The following is a 22,521-nucleotide window of genomic DNA, read 5'->3' as shown; positions in this document are numbered from 1 at the left end:
TGTACTCGTTATTTGAATTATAACACGTTTTTTTTTTCTTTGCTTTTTCTTTTTTAAGTGTAGGCATATTTTATATGTACATTTTTATATAATAAATAAATATTATGATATATATGTATATATTATATAGATATGTGTGATTTATATATGAATATATGTATACATACATGTATATTTGATTAATATACATATATACTTGAAACGCCATTTTTTTTTTACTTTTTTAATTATTTTCTATTTCATTATTATTATTATACATAGCTAATAGTTATTTTTTATATAAAATATTTTGTTTCTTTTCTTTTACAATTTTTTAAATTATTTTTCAAAATATTTTATATAAATATATATACATATATATATATATATACATATATATATATATACATATATATATATATACATATATATGTATGTATAATATGGGGTATGTCTTTTCGCATATATATATGTATATTGCATGTATCCATATTGTTATATAATCATATATAATTTACAAATTCTCTTATATATATTATTATATAATAACATACATAAGTGTTTTTATATATAAATCGTCACTTTCTTTTCTATAAATCGTCGTGTTTTTTATCTTATGTTTTTGATTTTATTTTTAAAATTTATTTGTTTTTAAATATATTTTAATTAAATATTTTTGTATTTTCTTTTTCTCTATTTTGTTTTAAATAATTTTTGAGGGGAAAATCAGTTTAAAGAAAAAAATTATATTATATAATATATAAAAATTAATAAATATAAATGCCGTGACTTTAAAATTGCTATATACTATAATAATAAAATTGCTGAACTCTTTATTAATATCAATATAATACCAATATTAATGGAATTGTAAAGTCACAGATGTTGGTTTTTTTTGTTTTGATAGTGATCCTTTTATTTCTCATGTGTTTATTGCAAAAAATCAAAATATTTATAAAGGTACTAATATTTTTGTATTTTGAAATTACCTTTATTTATTTTTTTTCTTTATATTAATTTAATTTTTTTTTTGATTTATTTCGTATAATGCAACTCCTATATATACATATATATATATTTATAATATATATATATACATAATATATATATGTATATATATTACATATATATATATATATATAAATAAATAAATTTTTCCTCTATATATTTTTATGCAATTGTATTTTTTCATATTTTTTTCATTATTTAATTAAAAATCTATTAGTTTAATTATAAATGTTACAAGATTTTTTTTTTATTTTTTTTTTTTTTTGTTCTTAAGAAAAGAAAAATTTACGACACGTATGCATTATTTTTTTTGCAAAAACTGAAAGCAGCGCGTGGCGCAATAACATATTGTACATATATATATGTATGTATATAAATGCATATAAAAAGTATATAATGGTATTCTATGTTGCTAAAAAATATACGGCGATGGATAGGGCAAAAAAAAATATAAAAAGTTACATGACTTCAAAATTATTAGTAGTACATACAGAATAGTATTGTTTTACAAATTAGTTAAACTGAAAAAGTCTTTGACTTCAAACTTACAGCAATATGGCATTATGTTGTAATTGCTGAATTATGTTGCAATACAGTATTATTGCAATTCTGAAGTCACGTACTATATACATATATAGTATATTAAAATAATTTTGAATTAAAAAATTATTCAGCCTATAAAATAACATTTAACCTGAAATATTATATTGATATAAAATATTTCTTTTCTCATCTATTTAATTTTATATTGAATTGTGCAATAAAACAATATTTATATATTATATAGTAGTACAGTACACCATAAAATTTGGACAAGTGGACTAAAATTCTTGAAAATATAAATACTGAAGGTACTTATATAATGTTTTTGTTTCTATAAATGTGTTTGATTTGATTATTGTACTATTAAAACTTGCATGACTAACGTAAGTCGCACACACTTGACATATACTATGAGAAACAGCCATTGAATTTTTATATGAAGTATATTTTCATACTCTCATCACTTTTGTATCACCTTATGTGCACTATATATAATTTATTTTTGTTCTTGCACATTTATATACATATATAAATTATGTTAAATACACACAATATGTGTGCTTCAATTTTTTTTATATAACACCTATAATAGGGAGGCTATAACTTGGGTCGGCTATTCTGCACTTTCATTTATTACACATTTATATACATATATGAAATCCAAATATAAAATGAGCTTATGAAGTTGGAGTTTTAATCAAAATATTTACTGTTGAATATTTAATGCAGAAATACCATAAAATAAAAATTATCATTTATGGATTTAAGTAATGTATCTGTCTTATTAATGTGCATTTTTTTGTCTTTAAATATTTTAGAAGATTTTTATACCTTAGCATATTAAAATTGTTTTAATATACTAAGAAATAATTATCTGAGTTATAGGCTCAAGTATACGTCTGTCTGTTTGTCCGTCCCACTGATAACTCAAAAACTAATTATAAAAATTCAACTCATCCGGTATAAAATAAAATTCAAGTGACTGACTTTTTTCCCTAAATTGTGTTACAATAATACGGCATTGCATTAACTTTCAATTAAACGTTTGAATTATTATTTGATGATATATGTATGCATATATATACATTTATATAGATATGTATATCTACGAAATAAAATATTAAAGTATAATTTATTTATACATTATTATTTATAATAATTTTAAAGATTTTATGTCAACATTGTTTTTTGTTTAAACATTGAAATGTTATCACATATTTTTTATTTCATGTTATAGTATTTGCTTTTTTTGTTTTACTTTAATTTTTTTTTTTAAATAAATAATCTATATTTTTTCTATTACATAAAATATATCATAATATTTTTCAATTGAATTTTTCAGCACACATTGATTATCAATAATATACAAAATAAAAATAATACCTATTCCTGGCTTCAAAATTTCACCGTGATTTAAAAATGGCAGTAATACTATATGTACTGTATTGCTATGTACAATTCGCAGCCATTACACAATTTTGATTAGGGATTGAATCAGTGTATTAAAATACTTCAATTTTGAAGTCAGGGATATAGTAAAAACTGTATATAAAATATAACACAATTCGGCATATGGTATAGTTGATTGCTGACTTGTGTATTACTAATATATGCAATTTCTTTTGTTTTGAAGATATTGCATTGAATAATATTGTATTTGAAACAATATATATATATATATATATATACATTTAAAATCAAATTAAAATAAAATTACTGTTAACAATTTAAATTGTCCCCTGCAGAATTGTAAATCATTTGTTTCACTTCAACACAGTGTTATTACATGTATGTGTGTAAAATTCAGCTTATAATTTCTGTTTGCTAAATTGCACTTATATATAGTAATCTATATATATATATTTTTTTTTTATTAACAATTTTAACAGTAAAACTAAATCTTTAAATATTAACGAATAGTTTTTTTTTAACTTTCATATACTGTTATACGAGTTTCATTTGATTAATATTAAAAATATAACAATATTTTCCTCGCCGTGTAGCTATTGTTAACTTAGCAATTTAATAAATTCAACTGTTGAATAAATTAAATTGACAACAATTTCAAATTTTTATAATAATCACTTGGTATAAGATTTCTTTAACTATTTTATAGAAGGAAAAAAGGAACAAAGAAATAAAAACAACAATAAGGAAATCGATGTTTATTTCAACACACTCACTGCGATATCGGAATTATATTTAGTTACACAGCATTACTGTACAATTACAGTCACTAACAACTTAAACTGAATTATATAACAGTTTAATTAAAAAAGATATTAAACAATATTCCAAAAATAAAAAAAAAACGTTTAAATTAAAAAAAATATTGAACTCAAAATTGCAATAATTATTGCTACATACTTCAGCAACAAAGATAAAATTCTTTTAAGAAGATTTTTAAGAGGAATATGTGTTTAAACACACTTGTATTATTGCAATTTTAAAGACGTCAGGGAAGGGTATATCTTTATAAAAATATATTAATTATTGCATGTGTTATCGCCACTTACCTTAAAAATAAATCAAAGTTTAAATTTTTTAACCATAACTAAACCATAAAGAAAATTGTGTGAACAAAAAATAAAAATTATAAATGATTAAAGTTAACAATTCATATATATATAACAATTTATTTGTATGTGTATTATACTAATTTATTAATAAATATATATTTAGGAAAATATATAACATAAATAATAAATTTTCTTATGTTTTATTTAAAAGCTATAACAAAACTAAAAATAAAAACAACAAAAAAATAAATTACGCATAATTTTTTTTATATAATGGATGGATGGATATTTTATCAGCCTCTCTCAAAATACTTTTATATTATTTTCTTTTTACTATATATAAATATAAATTAATACTGAAAATTTGTTATACATATATATTATATAAAATGTATATAAATAAAAAGTATCTTAAGTTCCACAAAATTCTCAATTAATATATAATCTCTGGCATCGAAATTACAGTATAATAATGTATCTGTCAATACATATGTATATTGTTAAGCTTATATATAAGCCACATATATAATTGCTGAATTGTGTATAAAGCAATACCGGTACATTACTGCAATTTTGAAGTCAAGGATATTCAATTAATATCTATATATAATTGATAATCACTGAATTTTCGGTACAAAGATACTCCTTGTGATGACATACATATATATATATAAAAATAATATCAATACAAATATATATAAAAGCCATGCGAATTTCCGTAATATAAATATTGCCATCATGATATAAATTCAGCTCTTTTAACACTTATTGATTGATTTGCTTACAGTATATAACATTAATATATCTGTAATTTTGATATCAGGGACTTTTTTTTATATATTGCGTAAAAATTTTATATTGCCATTCGAAAATTTCTGTTTTTATTTTGACTCTTTTATTTATATAGCCTAACTATATATATATATATATATATAATTATGACAATTATTGTCAAATTGTTTGTTGTTTTTTTTTTTTGTTTTTTTTTTATTGTTTTATTTATCAACAAACTTAGGGCGGGTATCTATACCAAAAAGCAGGTCTAACGTTAATTTACTGAATAAGTCAAATTTACGCTATTAGATTTGTATTTTAATAGTTTACCCTTTTTAATTTGTCAATTAAATATATTGTCAAAAAGTATATTGGAATTGTAAGTTTCAAATTAGAAATTTTTAAAATTATTTATTATAGTGACTTATACAAGTGATCTCAGATCGAATTAAAAAAAAAACAAATACTAAAACATAAAAATATTTATATAACCATCAATTTTAAATTAATGAATTATATTGACATATGTTATATATCAATATACACATATATATTGACTACAAAAATTTCAAAAGTCACTTTTTTCTTAAAAAAAAATTTCCCTGACTTCATAAAAGCAGTATAATAAATAAACGGCAATTTAAAATATAAAATTACAGGGGGACTACATATACGTATGTATAGTACCTTGTTTAACAAGCATAATATTAATTGTTTCACTCACAACCGGAATAATGGTTTCATTACGTGTATTTTCAAATTTAATTTTTGTATTTTCTTTAAAATTGCGATCTTTAAAAAATTACCGTCCAATATATACGGGTTGTATCTACTAAATTTGATTGTGATTTTCAAAACAAAGACGCTTATACGTAAACGTCTGCTGTTACTTGCGCATATGAAACGGTTATTGCTGAATTGTGTTGTGTTGTAATGTTCATTTTTTCATTATTATTTTGTCTATAGTCGGGGAGTTATATGTATATATTATATTATAGTAAATATGCATAAATATATATATATATATATTGTTAAATTTAAATATGTGTTATATATAGAAAAATTATACAAAAAAAAACTGATTAAATTAAATTTTTGATTTTTCCAGGCATAAATTCTGTGTGTGTGTTTTATGTGTGATAAATTTATTTGTTTCATTATAGTGGTTTCTGTGTTTTTTTTTTATTTTTTTTTTTGTTGATTTAATTTTAATTTTTTTAAGTAAATAATTTTTTTATATAAGAAGTTTTATTTTTCTAATAAATTTTTTAATTTAGTTATTTAAATCTCATTTTTTTTCTTTTTTTTTTTGATTTTTTTCTCGTCCTTGTATTTACTTTCTTTTGCTCGCAATTCGAATTTTAGGGTGTTTGATTAGCTTTTTTTTGTTTTTTTTTTTCTTTTATTTCTAAGCAAAATTAGAGAGAGAATAAGTTATATTTTTCCAGAAAAATTATGAGAACAAAAGTATAATAATTTTTTTTCGTTTTTTTTTTTTTGTTTTGTTATAATCAAGGTACATTATGATAATGATCAACAATGTTATTCAAAATTTAACAATTTTGAAAATAAATATATTTTGAATTTTTTTTACATGTTTTTCTTTTTTTTTAATTTTTTATAGTATAACAAAATAACATTTTTTCTTTATTTTATTATGTTGCTATATACATCTATATATATATATCTATATCTATATATTTTTATATATACATATGTATATATATCACAAAAAATAAAATTCTAATTAAATATATATATATATATATATATATATATATATATATATTTATATATATGTATATTTAATGAAGTTAGTTACAAATAGTAATTTTAAAATATTTTAATTATATATATTTAAATATTTAATGAACAAGTGTGTATAACAAGACTTATGTATGCCTAAATATGTGTATATATATACCCTGAACAAAATTGGCAATGAAATCATATTAATATTACATATATATACATATAATTCAGTTAGCTGAATATTGTGCAGTATTCAATACAATATTATTCTAATTTCGAAGTCTGAAATATTTGATGTAACTAAAGAAACGAAAAAAAATGTATTTAAATGTCACCTCCGCTGTCTACTGTCCACCGTTCCCGACCTTTTCATCATTTCTTTCTTATATCCACTATTTGATCCGTATATACATATAAGTACATTCATTTTAAACCCCCCTTTGTCCTTTGATGTACCCGCTTGTAGTTAGAAATTTAAATTAATATAGAACAGAGATAGCACTAGCAAAAAAATACCAGAATGTAAAATGCAAATTTAACCTAAATTTAACTTATTCAACAGCAACAATTTTTGATTGCTGGATAAGTCAAATTGAGTTTATAAATACATACAATATGATGTGTGTCAAGGTATTTTCTTTATTATTATTATTTTAATTTTTTTTGTTTTAAACAGGTTTTAGTATGCATTTAATGCTTTCGTTGTGTTCTTTTTTTCAAATATATTTGTATGCTTATATATTTATAGATACAAATTCACACCCAAACACACATAGAGCCATATATTTTTTTTACAAAAACCAGCTAATATAATAAAATATAGTTCACATAAAATATACTTTGCAGCACTATTGAAAATATATAGAGAAATTGAATACTGGACATAGATTGCCCTCTATACTGCTCAATTCAGCAATTAAAAATTGTATTTTACTAAAATATGTTTATCAAGTATATATACATTAGATTTGGATTCTGGCAAAGGTCGAAAGAGAAAATGAAGTTCATTGTTTTACTATATAAATTCTCACCCCATATGTATGTAAGTATATATAATTTGGATACCAAAAAATTTTGTGTTATATCTATATATATACACAATTCAGCTTAAAAGTATTAATTGCTGAATTTTGCGAAATAACACAATATTTGAAAAACTTTTTTTAAACCTTAATAATTACTTGAAATTTTGTAAATATTATTAATTGTATCTTACTTTCTTTTGTTTGTACGCTGTAACCTGTTCATATAAATATTAAATATATTGTATAAATATATATGTACAAATATACATAAGCCATAAAATCAAAATTGCATCATGTTACTTCAAAATTATAGTAAAAATTTTGTTACATACTATTATAATTTAGTGAAATTAAAACTCATTAGCGCGTTCAATTGTTAAAAAAAATACCGTACTATTGCAATTTTGATATCATATGCTTTTATTATAAAAAAAATCATTTAACATAAAACATCAAAATTTTCTTACATTTTCAACAATTAAAAAAAAAAACAATTAATACCCGTAAAAATTTTACTGACTTCAAAATTACAGTTATAATACGGCAAAATTATGTCATACGAATTTCAACTATAATACAACTTTCTAATTACTGAATTAGATAATTTAGAGGAGGGTGTCTACCAATAATTTAAATCTGAAACATCAATTTAACTATAATTGATTGAACACAGAAATTAAGGATTGTAATTGCTAAATAAATCAACTTGATGTTATAGATTCTGCATTTTAGTAGTGCGTCTACTGCATATCCAACATTCATTGTAATTTCGAAGTCCAGAATTTATTTTCTTTCTTTTGTATAGTAAAATTAATGAAAAATTAAATTTAATAATTTTATATATGGAGAAATTAAGTAATTAATAATTTTTTTCATTTTTTTTTAAATTAAGAGAATTGAAACTTCTTTAAGTTTTTTTGTACATATTTTTTTTTCATTTTCTGTAGAAATTCACTTCCTGCGTGTATGTACGTGTGTGTATTGTTTTTGTTATACGTGTTTGTCTCAATATCATAATATATATTTTGTTTTCGGTTTTCATTTTTAATATTATACATATATATCATTATATACATATATATATATATATATATATATATATATATATATCCATTGTTATTCAAATTTTATAATTCAACTTCAATTCCAAAAATATTTTTTTTTAATTTTTTTACATAATTATATATATACAATATATGTTTATATATATATATATATTTGTACATATGTACATATTATATATACTTAAAATATAATATTTCTATATGTATAAATAATCTAAGTAAATTTGAAGAGGCAAAGGTGTGTGCTTAGGCAGAGATGGGAAAGCATAATATTTTTTATTAATTTTATTTTTTTCCTTATTTCTTTCTTTATTTTTTTTTTGTTTTTTTTTTTTTTTGAAAATTAATTAATTGTTTTATATTAGTTTTGTTGTTGATGTTGTTGTTTTAAATGAAACTTAAAGAAGTTTTAATTTGTAAAATTATTGTGGTTTTGCTTTTTTTCTTTTTATCGTTTTTTTGGTTTTTTTTTTTTGGATTTTTTATTTCTCAATTTTTTTTGTTATTAAATTTTTTTTGTAAACAAAATAATTTTAAATAAAAAAAAATTTGTTAATTTTTTTTTGGTTTTTTTTTAAAATAAGTTAAAATAATTGTTTTTGATGTATATGTATATATATATAAATAAATATATGAATATATATATATATATATATCTATATATCTATATATATATATATATATATATATCCATTATATATACATATGTATATATATATATATATGTATTATATATATATATACATATATAAATGTTATACGTCTATTCGATATTTGTTTTTTTTAATTAGCCCCCATTCATATAAATACATATGTGTATACATGTATATATATATATATATATATATATATATATTAATATACTATGTAATATATATATATACATATACATAGTAAATTAATATATGTTACATAATTATTATAAATCCCGCTTATTATACATACAACATATATTTATAAATATTGAATTATTGAATTGGAATTAGCTAATACCATGATCATAATGGTTAGACATAAAGGCAGTGCTTTTAGTAAATAATTATTATTTTCTATCATAAGCGTTGATGGTGCACTGTTACATTTGTCAGTTGTACAACTGCATAATAATGCATGAACATCATGAGTACCGGAACGTTTAACACATGCTTTATCATCATGTTGATCTTGTATATAACCACATTTACGTACAATACGGGTTTTACCATAAACTATAAAAGTTTTATATATATCAAATTAGATAAAAAAAAAACAAGAAAAATAAAAATTAATAAATTTTATACAAAAAACTGTTATATTTAAATACTCTGTGACCTCAAAATTGCATTTATATATACATTATATTAATATAACAATTCAGAAATTATATTTTGTATATACTTGTGCAAGCCGAAATTGTTTATTCAATATAGTATATTGATTACTATTTATTAGTATATACACTTTTGAAGTCAAAGAAAGCTGATCTGATATCAGAATTTTTTTAATAAAATTTTTTTAAAAAAAAAACTTACTTTTAAACGATAGTTTACGACATACGCTTGGTTGATATTTATCTTTAAGATGCTCTAATGGTTGTTGTTTACTACAGTTTACTTCACCAATTGAATATGCATCAAATGGATCACCACATCTAGGATCGTACAAACTATTGCAATCGAAACATGTTATTCCGGTAATTTCTATATATAGACATAAAATATAAAAACAAAAATAATGTTGAGAATTTTTGATAAACATTTTTAAAAATTTATAAATTTATTTTTAAATAGCTTTCCCGTCCGATTGACAGTGTAGGTGTAGTAGCTAAGAGGATTATTGAAGACGGGAAAAATAGTGATTGTTAGACTGTCGAACTGTTATTGAATATATAATCAGCTGCCACCTCTAATTAAATGCTATTGATTTTTGAATACACTTTTATATTGAGAGAGTTATTGGAGACGGATAAAATAGTGATTGTTAGACTGTCGAACTGTTATTGAATATATAATCAGCCGTCACCTCTAATGGAATGCTATTGATTTTTGAATACACTTCTATATTGAGAGAGTTATTTGAGACGGGTAAAATAGTGATTGTTAGACTGTCGAACTGTTATTGAATATATAATCAGCCGTCACCTCTAATGGAATGCTATTCATTTTTGAATACACTTCTATATTGAGAGAGTTATTGAAGACGGGAAAAATAGTGATTGTTAGACTGTCGAACTGTTATTGAATATATAATCAGCCGCCACCTCTAATTAAATGCTATTGATTTTTGAATACACTTCTATACTGAAAGAGTTATTGGAGACGGGTAAAATAGTGATTGTTAGACTGTCGAACTGTTATTGAATATATAATCAGCCGCCACCTCTAATTAAATGCTATTCATTTTTGAATACACTTCTATATTGAGAGAGTTATTGGAGACGGGTAAAATAGTGATTGTTAGACTGTCGAACTGTTATTGAATATATAATCAGCCGCCACCTCTAATTAAATGCTATTCATTTTTGAATACACTTCTATATTAAGAGAGTTATTGAAGACGGGGAAAAATAGTGATTGCTGAACTATCGATCTCTTATTGAATATGTAATTAGCTGTCACATACGAAGTAGTGTATGCGGCCGTCACGAAAAAAAAGTGAAACCGTTTAAAGGAGTACGGTTTTTTTTTAATTAAAAACTCGACATCGGAATTGTAATAATACCGTTTCGTACACAATTCAACAATAGGCACTTACAAGCTGATTTTTGCGTTAATAGTATTATTACATGTCCGATCTTGAGGAAACTGTTATAATTTTATCTACAAGTACATATATATAGTTATTTAAAAATAAATTTTAAACTTACCTTGTACATAAAGAAAACATACTAAACCAGTTAACAGGCAAATTTTTTGCAATAATGTAGATGTCATTTTTAATTTTTTTTTAATTACTTTAAATTATATTTTAAACTTTTTATAATTATATTTAAATTTAATTATTTAATTATTAAAATTTTTTTTAAATAAATTTGGAAGGCTATTTAAATTTTTTCTATTTTTATATTTAAATTAATTTTTTCTTATTTTATAAATATCTCTGTACATGTAATATATTTTATATTTATATAGGTGTACACATTTATTTTATTTTCAAGAACATATACATATATATTTATATATATAATTATATATATACATAATTTTATATGTACATATTTTCATATATAAATATAAATATATTATTAAATTTTGTATGCAATACACACAATTTATCACAAGAATGTTGTTTTATTTTTGTAACTTTTTGATATTCTTCTTAATTAAAATTAAATATTAAATAATTATTTTAATGTTTCTTGTTGTTAATTGTCTTCTGAATTATATTTTTGACGCCATCATTATATTTAATTATATTTTTTTTTTTTATTTTTTGAAAATAAAAAAAAACGAAATGTATATAAAATCAAATATGTAAAATCAATATTTAATATGAGAGAATGCATTTAATGCTTTAAATAATCAATAATTCACAAAGGGCCTGTTATATGCATTAAAAATTGCACTATAATGCTATGTATAAATAGACAAGTCAATAAGTTATAAGCCGAATTGTGTGTATTAATAATGTATTTTACTGCATAGTCAAGGAAGTCATGATAGTCAAAGTATTTAAAAATTAATGAAGAAGAAAATGGGGAGTGGAGAGTAAGTTTAGTCAACTTGTAAAATTCTATTGGGGGAGATTTCGTTAATTAAGCGCTAGAATGTTGTTCTAATTTGTAAGTACATTCGTTGCAAATTTTACGTGGCACACATTTAAAATATATATAAATCGTTCGGAAATTACTCATTAAAAATAATTACTCATATATTGTATAATAAAATGCTTTCGAAAACTCAATCTGCTTTAATAAACAAAATGACAGTCAAATGCATAATGAAGAATTTTAGAAATTTTAGTCAAGCATATGCATAAACGTTAACTACACCATATAAAAATAAATTAAAAATTTTGTAATTAAAAAAAGATCGTAGTACAATCAGTCTAAAATTATAATTTATTCAGTAATATTGAATTTTAATTCTTTTGAATTTGAATTTTAATTCTTTTGAATTGAATCTAAATATAGTTGAATTGAACTTGTCTGAAAACCTTACAAAATTGTTTTAAAATTTTTTTATTTATGTATAAAAAATATTTTTGTAGTTATAAATTTTTATGATTTTCAAATACTACCTATAACTAAAAATATTAAAAATGTTGTGGAAATCAATTATATACATATATGTATATATAAGTACATAGATGTAGATGTATTCATACTTTTGTAACATGAAATAAAATTTGGCACATCCAAAAATAGAAGAAAAAACAAAAGTTTGTTTTTGCCTAAACATAAACAAAAATATTTTTGTTTTTATTTTTATTTTATACCCTATAATACCTGCATATATACAAGAATGATAAAATTTTTATTTTTAATTCTGTTACATCAATATTATTTTGTTGTATATATGTATAATATATTTACAATACTGAAAATTATTAAACCTCCTATTATAAGTATGTGGTGACACTGAATTTTATTAAAACTAAAGAATATTATTGAAATAATTTGTATGTTATTACATAAATATGATAATTTTTTTGAAATATTTATCTAATAATATTGAATTTTAATTAATTATTAAATAAGTAATTCTCGATACAATATGTTTACACTATAACAGACTCTATATAGACTGAAGTGAAGAAGAAAGAATGTTAATAATTTTCAGACCGAATAGGGAATTCAGTGCATATTCAGTATATATATTTAACATAATATATGTATGAGACATGAAACATCTTGTTTTTGTTTATTTCCTAAAGTGAATCAACTGGGGCTGGAAAATTTAAATAATCATAAGTAATAATTTTCCTGACTTTGGTATATTTAAAAAAAAAAACCTCGTTATACTGTCATATTAAACATAGTTCCCCGTACCCTTAATATAAATCAGAATTTCGGGTATAAAACACCCGAAATTCCGATGTCATATTATGTAGAGTGACACTTTAAAATTAAAAAATATTCACTTATATAATTTTAAACCTTAATTCAATTTTTTCTTAATTTTTATTAAATTCAATTTATTTTTTTACTTTTTATATTTAAAAAATTTTTAAAATTATTTTTAAATTTTTTATTTCTTTAAAACCGATTTCAATTAATTTCTCTTGTTCTCTCTCTTTCTCTCTGTTTAAGAACAGGTTTCTTCTAATTCGAAAAATTATTTAACCTCATACTGGCGGTTTTAACCTATATAATACCTATATAATTCTTTAAGCCTTAAATATATTTTTTTAATTAAATATTAATAAAATGTTTACAATATATATTTGTGTGTGGATTTTGACGAGGAAATAAAAAAAAAAAAACAAGACAAGAAAAAACATACAAAAAAATTTTATGTAATTTTTTTAATTTTAAGTAAAACCAAAAAAAAAAATACGTTCAACACTCTTAAAGTCACTTCTCACTTATCTCCTTTTTTTTAATTTAAAAATATTACCCACTGTACCGTTCCACACCTCGCCACCTACTTGCGATACTAGTTTATTTTATTCTATAACAAAATTTTAAAAAAAATTTTCTATAAAAAAAAAAAATTAAAAATATTTCTATTTTGTATAATAGCTGTATTCTGTTCTCTTTTTTTTGTTCTATTCTAATATGGTACTGTAAGTAGAAATAGACATATATAGGCAACCTAGAGAGAGGTAAAAATCAGTTAAAAACAACCCTTAAAATACAAAAAATCAATTAATGAAATTTTTTATTTCCCACCTTTTTTCTATTTTTTTTTTTTTTTTTGTGGTTTTATTTCTCTTATAATATAGACACGGGGGTTTTTTTTTTTTTTGTTTAAAGTTAATCCAGTTAAAGTCCTCTCGCGTTTCATACGTAATACAAAATGAAAACAAAACGAAAACAGAAAAAAAGCAAGGAGAAAGTAAAAAAACCAAGAAAAAAGCAAGAATTTTTCAAATAAAATAAAAGAACTCAGAAAATCATTCACATGATTAAGTACGACTGAACAAAAAAAACCTTCAAAAAGGCAAAAAAAAAATGAAGAAACCCCTATACATATTGTTGTATGTTGTCCTCTACTAAACAACCCCCTATTACCAACATCTGGATCCCCAACATATACAATTTATTTGTTTTTCCGCCCCAAATTTCTCCCCCATTCCCAGTCTTCTCTTCCTATTTACCGTCCCTTTTTCTTTCTTTCGCAGCGCACCTATCTTAAAAAAAAATTACTATTTTTACAGAAATAACCAAATTAAAAAAAAAAAACTAGTTATGTAATGATTTTCAATATCAATGGAAATATGAAAGAAAATAACACAAACACACAAAAAGAGTGAGCGAGAGAGAGACGGAGAGATACGAGGAAATTACAAGATAGAACGAGAAGGATACATAAAATTTGAATTTCCTTCAATAATTCGATAATTTTTTTGTTTTTTTTTTTGTTTTTATAGGTCATGTGATGATTAAACTTGTGAAAAACAGAGAAAACAAACATAAAAAAGAATAAATTTTTTTTTTTTAATTACTGGTTTTGTTTTGTTTTTTCTTTTCTTTCTTTTTGCTAATTTAATTATGCTTGCAATTTATTTCTCATAATTATTTTTATTTATTTTCTTTTTTGTATACCTATGCTCTATTATTTTCAATTAATTGTTAATAAATTCCAAAAAAAAATTCCTTTTTTTTTTTAGTTTTTTAATTAAATAGAATTTTTTTAGATTTCTTCCTTCTCTTATATAATAAGATACTGCACTATATTTACAATATTATATACATAAAATCTTATGTTCCTTTCTATTATATTTATTCTTTATAATACTCTCTAACAACTTATATACAAACTCACACACACACGTTTATGAATGCACATTTATATACATAGATACAATGAAGTGAATAATGTTAATATTATTATTATTATTTTTATTATATTGCATGTTATTTATTTATTTATTTATTTATTTATTTATATTGTTATATATGGTTATATAGATGCTCTATATTGTATACGTACATTTTATTTACATTTTATATTTATTACTTTATATAATTATCTTATTTACAAAAAATCTCGAATGCATTTAGCATTTTATTTGCTAAAAAAACAAAATCCAAAAATATAGATACTTATATAATAATATAATTTATATACTGCTTAAATATATGTATATACTATATACATACATAGTATATATTTTTACTTATATATACATAAAATAAATTGCATCCCATATGTTTTCCAAATAATAAAAAAAAAAAAAAACACAAAATACAAAATCCGAATCAGAAGACTTCGAATTACAATAATATATTTGATATTATTATAAACAATTAATTCCAATAATATTAATTACACAACTTTAAAAAACAAGAATTGTAAATTAGAAATTGTGATAATATTACACATATCTACTGCAATTTTACATGTAATTTATAAATTTACGTTTATTTGGAAACTTAGTTGTTTATTTTCAATCAAAATGTAAAATTTACCGGGAATAAAACTGTGTATATATGTAACTACACTCCTTTCAACACTATAATGCATTCCATTTATGTGAGAATATAACGAATCTAAGGTGCATAGTTTTGAAGTGTGTTTGTTCTATACTCAGAGTGTTATACCTTAATTGAAGTATTTTATTGTTATATTATGTTCCGGAAAAAAAGAGTAATTTAACAAAAATATATTTAATTGTTCTGATTGTAAATTTATTTAAGTGCTTTAATATTTGGAAAAAAAAAAAACTAACTGGAAATTCGTTAAAGAAAAAATAATATAAAAATAAAATTACATGCATGTTATGTAATAATCATTTACCGTTATATTTCGGCATATACGCAAATGTTGATACAAATACAAAAAGAGAAAAAAAACGGAAAAAATCAAGTAATCAAGAGAAAAGCAACTACAAAAAAAAAATTGTTGTAAAATGAAGAGAGAGAAAATGCGGGAAAAAAGAGCAATAAAAGAAAACTTTACCGTTATACACAGAGAGAGAGAGAGAGAGAGAGAGAAAGAGAGAAAGACAGAGAGAATCATAAAAAAATATTGAGCATGAACATATGTACATATGTATGTAGTGATTATTGTCATAAAATATAGCAACTAAAAATATTTTTTTTTTGAAAAATGTTAAAGTTCAAAATGTTTTTCGGCAATTTTTTCTATTTAAATTTTATTACACCATGTTAAATTAAAAATTTTATGGTTGAAAAATCTTTTGTATGATTTCACAACATAATCAACAATATTTCCTGGTTATTACCCAATTTCCTATTTTTTTTTTTTGTGTCTTACCTAACATTATTAATTGAGTTACTATGGGCTAGGAGTTGGTCATTTTTATGTACATACATATGTACATGTGCTTTTCAATATGTTCTCAATAATTTTTTCGAAATTATAATTTTGCAGAAGAAAAAATTATTTGTTCTTGTTTTTTGATTTGATGCGATATTAATTTCTCCTATCTTGTCTCTCTCTCTCTCTCTCTTTCTTTCTATAAATAATCCTATCTCTCTTCTATATTGTTATTAAATGCATAATGGTGCACAAGAACTGCGCCATATGTATGCACAATAAAAAATGTAATTGTTGTAATATATGTATGTACCAATGTACATAAATTGTATATAAAAAAAAATTTTATAGGTCACCAAATATAAAGGAAATTATCGCAAAATTTATCAGATGTTTAAAAGCCATAATCTATACCTTATTTATAAAAAAGGAAAAACAAGGAAGATAAGGAATAGTAAAAGAAGGAAAAAAAAAACCTGTCCGCGAATTTATAATTACGTTTTTTCCCATTTTTTTTTTAATACGTAATGCATTCATTTAGAATAGTTAAATTATATGTACAAGTAAATACTGCAAAATATAAAAAAGAGCAAAAAAAAATTCGTATATACAATTTTTATTAAATATCCTTAAAGATAAAGCAAAAAACAATAACAATGATTTCTTTACATCTCTCATAATCTCCTCATCAAAATAAGGAAATCTAAGGTTTAATTCTAAGGTAACTTAAAAAAAAAAGGACTTTGAATTTTGGAAGGACAGGTATAAAAGAATGCTTTCTTCTCCCTCATAGGCATACATTTTCTATTGTTCAGATTTTAGTTTTTACTAAATTGAAATTTCAAATGTATTAATTCATCTGTACCTACACATAAACTATTATGTATTCACAATATTATTACATAAGTTTTACTAGCCAATCAAATCCATATATGTATATAATAAAAATTTATTATGGTGTCCTTAACTTAAAAAATTGCAATAACACACCTTATACGAGTATGCCAATTAGTTAATTGCTTTAGCTTAAATACAAGTATTACGAGTATTGTGCAAATGAATAAGGATATTTAAAATAAGTATTATTTAAATGCATTGAATTTTAAGGCGAAAACATGCAAAACATATAGTATTTCACCTTAAAATTCAAATTCTAATAATCCGAATATTAAAATGTAATCATGCTCGTCTGTTTCTCATAATTTAAAATGTAGTTTAATGAATATATATGAACTTTAAATAATTACAAAATAAAATTAATTTTGAATTAATTTAGCGATTACACAAGATCTACTGCATATCCTTGCACTGCATTATATAATATTAAATTATGAAATTTAATTATAAACAAATAAAAATAAAAATTATTTAATAATATTTCCAAAAATTTTATTTCCTTTTATACTCAGTCTCACATACATACATATGTACATATGCGCGATGCATATTATATAAAAAAAAAATTCTTATGTAATATTTTTTTCCAAAAAATAAATTTAAGGGGATAGTAAAAATTGAGTAATCACCTTTTCTCTATGACATTGACAACTTAAAAAATTATGGAAGGAAATTTTTTTATGTACAATTTCCTGTACATATATATATGTAACCATAAATAAGAAAAATTGTTAGTAAAATATTATATGAATCTTATGACAATAAGGTCCTTTTTGGTCCCTCATCAAATCCTTCTATCCAAAACACTACTGCTATATATGCATTTTAAAATTCAAAAAACGAAATTTCAACAAAACAGGAATTTTGAATGAAAAATTATTCATACAATTCGTTGCTCGATTATCGGGGCGCTATCTGTGCATCAGAATGCGAATATAAATTTAAATTCATGCTCAAGTATATACAAACATACTAACATACGTATACGTTTATGGTATATATGTATATATGTACATATATATTTTAGAAATTTTTCAATTGCATAAAAAATTTTCTTTCTTATATAATAATAACAGAAATATATATAATATTCACTTATGTGTATCAATATATATATGTGTGTGTATATGAATATAATAAATATATGTATATATAATAAATTTAAAATTGTTCTAAATATAGAGGACAACAAAAACATTATTATTACTTTATTTTTTTTCAATTTATAATTATGCGAAAATTATTATGATTCTCACTCATTCACTTTCATATTTTTTAAATTCACTTGCAATATTTATATACATACATATAAATGAAATTATTATTAAAATAATATTTTAACAAGTATACACATACATATGTACTAATATATAATTTAAATGTCATATATGTAAGAAGTGTGATTGTAAATTAAAAAAAAAAAAATCTGTTATAATCAGAAAAAACTTCCTAAATCTAAAATTATATAATAGTTTCGAATAATAGGTCCGAATTTAAAGATTTCATTTTAAGTCTGACTCGGACTATATACAAATTTTTATTTGACAATTTAATTTTTTTTCTCACTATTCATACTGAGATTCTGGGATAAAAGTTCGTGAAATCAAAGTCATAGTATATACATACATACATAAAATAGATTCTATTTTACAAAATAAATTAATGATTCCGATTTCCGGAATAAGTTGCAACTTCAACCGATAATAGATTTTTATAATATGGAATACTTCAAATATTGTTAGTAATCTCAATTTAATTATAACCCATAGTCGAATAGACGTTTATTTAACTTTTGAATATAAATAGTTCTAATATTTCTTTTATAAATAAATGAAAAATTTTTTTAACCTCTTGCTTTTTATTTCTAGTTTTATTTTATAAACAAATGACAGTTAATATATAAATCTTTAGAATTTAAAAGAATTTTACTCTTAGATTTTATAGGTTCTTTTAGAGCAAATGGTGGCCACATCACCAAATTTGATTATTCAAAATTTCTTGTAGCTTATTAAAATTGATTATGGCGGTTACAAGAAGGAGCAATTTTAATTACTTTTATCAAGCATATTAGTCTACTAATATATTCGCTAGTGCGAAATTTGAATATCATGGTTTCTATAAATTCTGAGATACAGCCAAAAAAAATTTTGAAGTTATATGGCAGCTACCCGAACCAGTACCTCGATCATATTCAATTTAAATAGGGTTTTGGCATTTACTATAATAAATCACTTGTGACAAAACTTAACTCAATTAGTTTTTGAGTATCTAATCGTTGGGCGACGGACGGACGAACGGACAGACACACACACACATAGGCATGGTTAAATCGACTCATAATTCGACGCCATTATTTCTTAACATTACTAATGGTAAGACAAATTTAGTATACCTTTCGAACATATGTTCGTACGGGCATAAAAAAACGAAAACAAAGTATGACATTCATGAATGATAGTCGTGTCGACCATACCGTGTATATGTGATGTTTAATATATGTCAATTTCCTATGAAAAATCGATATTTCTATAATTACAATTTTCACTTTATTTTTCTCATTTTCCTTCACCGTCATTTCCACCCCCCCTCCATTCCACCACACCAGTTGTCTTTTTTTTAATATACAAGTTTTTAAATAAAAATTAAATTAATTAAAAATTTTTTTTTTTCAAGTTTTAATCAATTATTTTTATAATTGTAAAGAGGTGCGGAAGGACAATAATATTTATATTACATATCTCTTCCTTTTCTTCTCTTCTATTATCTCTCTCTTTTTTTGTTTTCTCTTTTATAAATGTCAAAATAACTTCAATTTACTAATATAATGTACATACTATGATTTAAAAAAGCACATAATAAACATACTTTCGATTTCCGATAAAAGAGTATCTGTGTACTTGTGTACTGTGTATAATAGAATATATATATATATATATATATATATATATATATATATATATATAAAGGAAGGTTATTTATGTATTATATAGGTCATGTTTTATAGGAGCCAAAATGACTCTTTAAAATTGTTATAATATTCCAATTCAAAAAAGTTGCGCAATCTTTTTTTTATATTGTATTAATACTGAAACATGAATAGATAGCGGGCGGAACATGGATAGTATCTCCTTCTTCCCCATTTTCCGTGTTTTTGGTTTTTCCCAATTATATTTACACTTAGAAAAATAGCTGTAATTTAATAATATTATTGCTCCGTAACATATGTGTTCCACGTTACAAATCAGTATATAGCTTAGTGACGTCTGTAATTAAAGTGCTAGAGTATAACTAATTGGGAAATATTGTTTTTCCAATTTTTACTTTGCATTCAAATATTTAAGCCTAGTCTCTAATAACAAGGCGAATAATATACTAAAAAAAAAGCTCAGTAGCATTAAAATTATAAATTCATTTGAATTTGCTCTCTGTCTTATCATATGTACTTAACACCCCGAAGTTCTAAAATTGGAAAAATTTAAAATTATGGACGCTTTTTCAGAGAAAGATAAACTTTGTGTAACTTGTCTTATACATTTTGTATATATAAATAACAAATATATACGGAAAATAGAGGAATCCCTGCTGTTTGGGAGTATATGTAACATCGAATTTACGTACACTTGCAGCTATATATCCACATTACATACATTTGTTGTGTGATTGCAAAGAATATATTATATGGTTGGTATATTCTCAATAAAATAAATGTATTATATAAATTATTCTTAAATATTTTAATAATTTCTCTATAGAGAATTTGTAATATTTTTAATTATGGATAAGTTTTCTATAATATTTCATATAACATTGAATTTTTTGAATTTTTTAAAGAAGGTTTTTCAAAATTATGAATCATATAACCTACCCTAACAACTATGTATATATTTTCACCTTATATATATACATATACAGTAAATTAGTACGCAAACCTCCCTGACCCACTCCGCTATACAAATTTGTTTTTTCTCTATATATATATATAGAAAATTAATTTTAAACTAAAAGAAACTGGAACCGCTTCGGAACCATAAAACTCAATTCGAATTCGGAATAATTTATTCTCTACCTAAAAGTATGCAATTTTTAATTATTTAATGATTTTTATTATTTTTTTATATTTTTTCATTTTTATGTTTTTATAGTTTTAGTAAATTTTGTAAATTTTGGTACTTTTTTTTAGATTTAGTACTTGTTAAATTTTTTGTAATTAACTTACTTTTTATTTTATGTTTAAAAGCATCTAATTTTTTTGTTATTAAAATAAATGGAAAAAAAATATTTTATTTAAAATGATTTTTCCTCTGTTTGGATCCACCGAAAAAAAAAAAAAAAACAAAACTAAAAATATTATTTAATTTTTTTTTCCGTTTCTTAAAAATTATTCACGATTTTTTTATTTTTTTAACCGTAATTTTCTTCCTTTCATTTGACTTTTTTTATCCTTTTTTGCCTTTTTTTTTATTTTTACAAATGTTTACACGAATGTACACAAATATGTAAAAATGGTTTTTTTTTTATTTTTTTTACAAACTTTTTTTTTTTCTTTTTTACTGCAGAAAAACAGAGCCACTATCGGAGAACATTAATTGTAAAC

General features: G+C 22.0%; 1 protein-coding gene across 5 annotated transcripts; it reads right to left on the bottom strand.

The window, feature by feature from the left end:
- Window positions 1-9,482: 9,482 nt before the first annotated feature.
- Window positions 9,483-22,521, bottom strand: LOC129613745 (uncharacterized). Of its 5 annotated transcripts, none has more exons than XM_055527942.1 (5): window positions 22,144-22,521; window positions 11,912-12,018; window positions 11,510-11,742; window positions 10,176-10,343; window positions 9,484-9,872 (listed from the first exon to the last, which is right to left on the bottom strand). In XM_055527942.1, the coding sequence occupies exons 3-5, from the start codon at window positions 11,574-11,576 to the stop codon at window positions 9,619-9,621; spliced, it is 489 nt and encodes a 162-aa protein (XP_055383917.1). In that variant the 5' UTR covers window positions 11,577-11,742; window positions 11,912-12,018; window positions 22,144-22,521; the 3' UTR covers window positions 9,484-9,618. The 5 variants fall into 5 exon arrangements, with proteins under 5 accessions (XP_055383920.1, XP_055383917.1, XP_055383916.1 ...); XM_055527941.1 differs by lacking the exon at window positions 22,144-22,521 and adding an exon at window positions 14,163-14,239; XM_055527945.1 differs by lacking the exon at window positions 11,912-12,018 and having other exon boundaries at window positions 9,483-9,872; window positions 11,510-11,697.

The sequence above is a fragment of the Condylostylus longicornis genome, unplaced genomic scaffold, assembly GCF_029603195.1.
Source record: "Condylostylus longicornis isolate FDR11 unplaced genomic scaffold, ASM2960319v2 ptg000091l, whole genome shotgun sequence".
NCBI lineage: Eukaryota > Metazoa > Arthropoda > Insecta > Diptera > Dolichopodidae > Condylostylus > Condylostylus longicornis.
The sequence above is the reverse complement of the archived record's forward strand: the minus strand, read 5'-3'. Positions and strand labels throughout refer to the sequence as shown.

Excerpts from the sequence above, each read along its gene's own strand:
- LOC129613745 (XM_055527945.1), bottom strand. The coding sequence starts at position 11,576 with ATGACATCTACATTATTGCAAAAAATTTGCCTGTTAACTGGTTTAGTA. Across the intron at positions 10,344-11,509 it reads ATGTTTTCTTTATGTACAAG|AAATTACCGGAATAACATGT; the intron begins GTAAGTTTAAAA and ends GTCTATATATAG. Across the intron at positions 9,873-10,175 it reads TCGTAAACTATCGTTTAAAA|TTTATGGTAAAACCCGTATT; the intron begins GTAAGTTTTTTT and ends AAACTTTTATAG.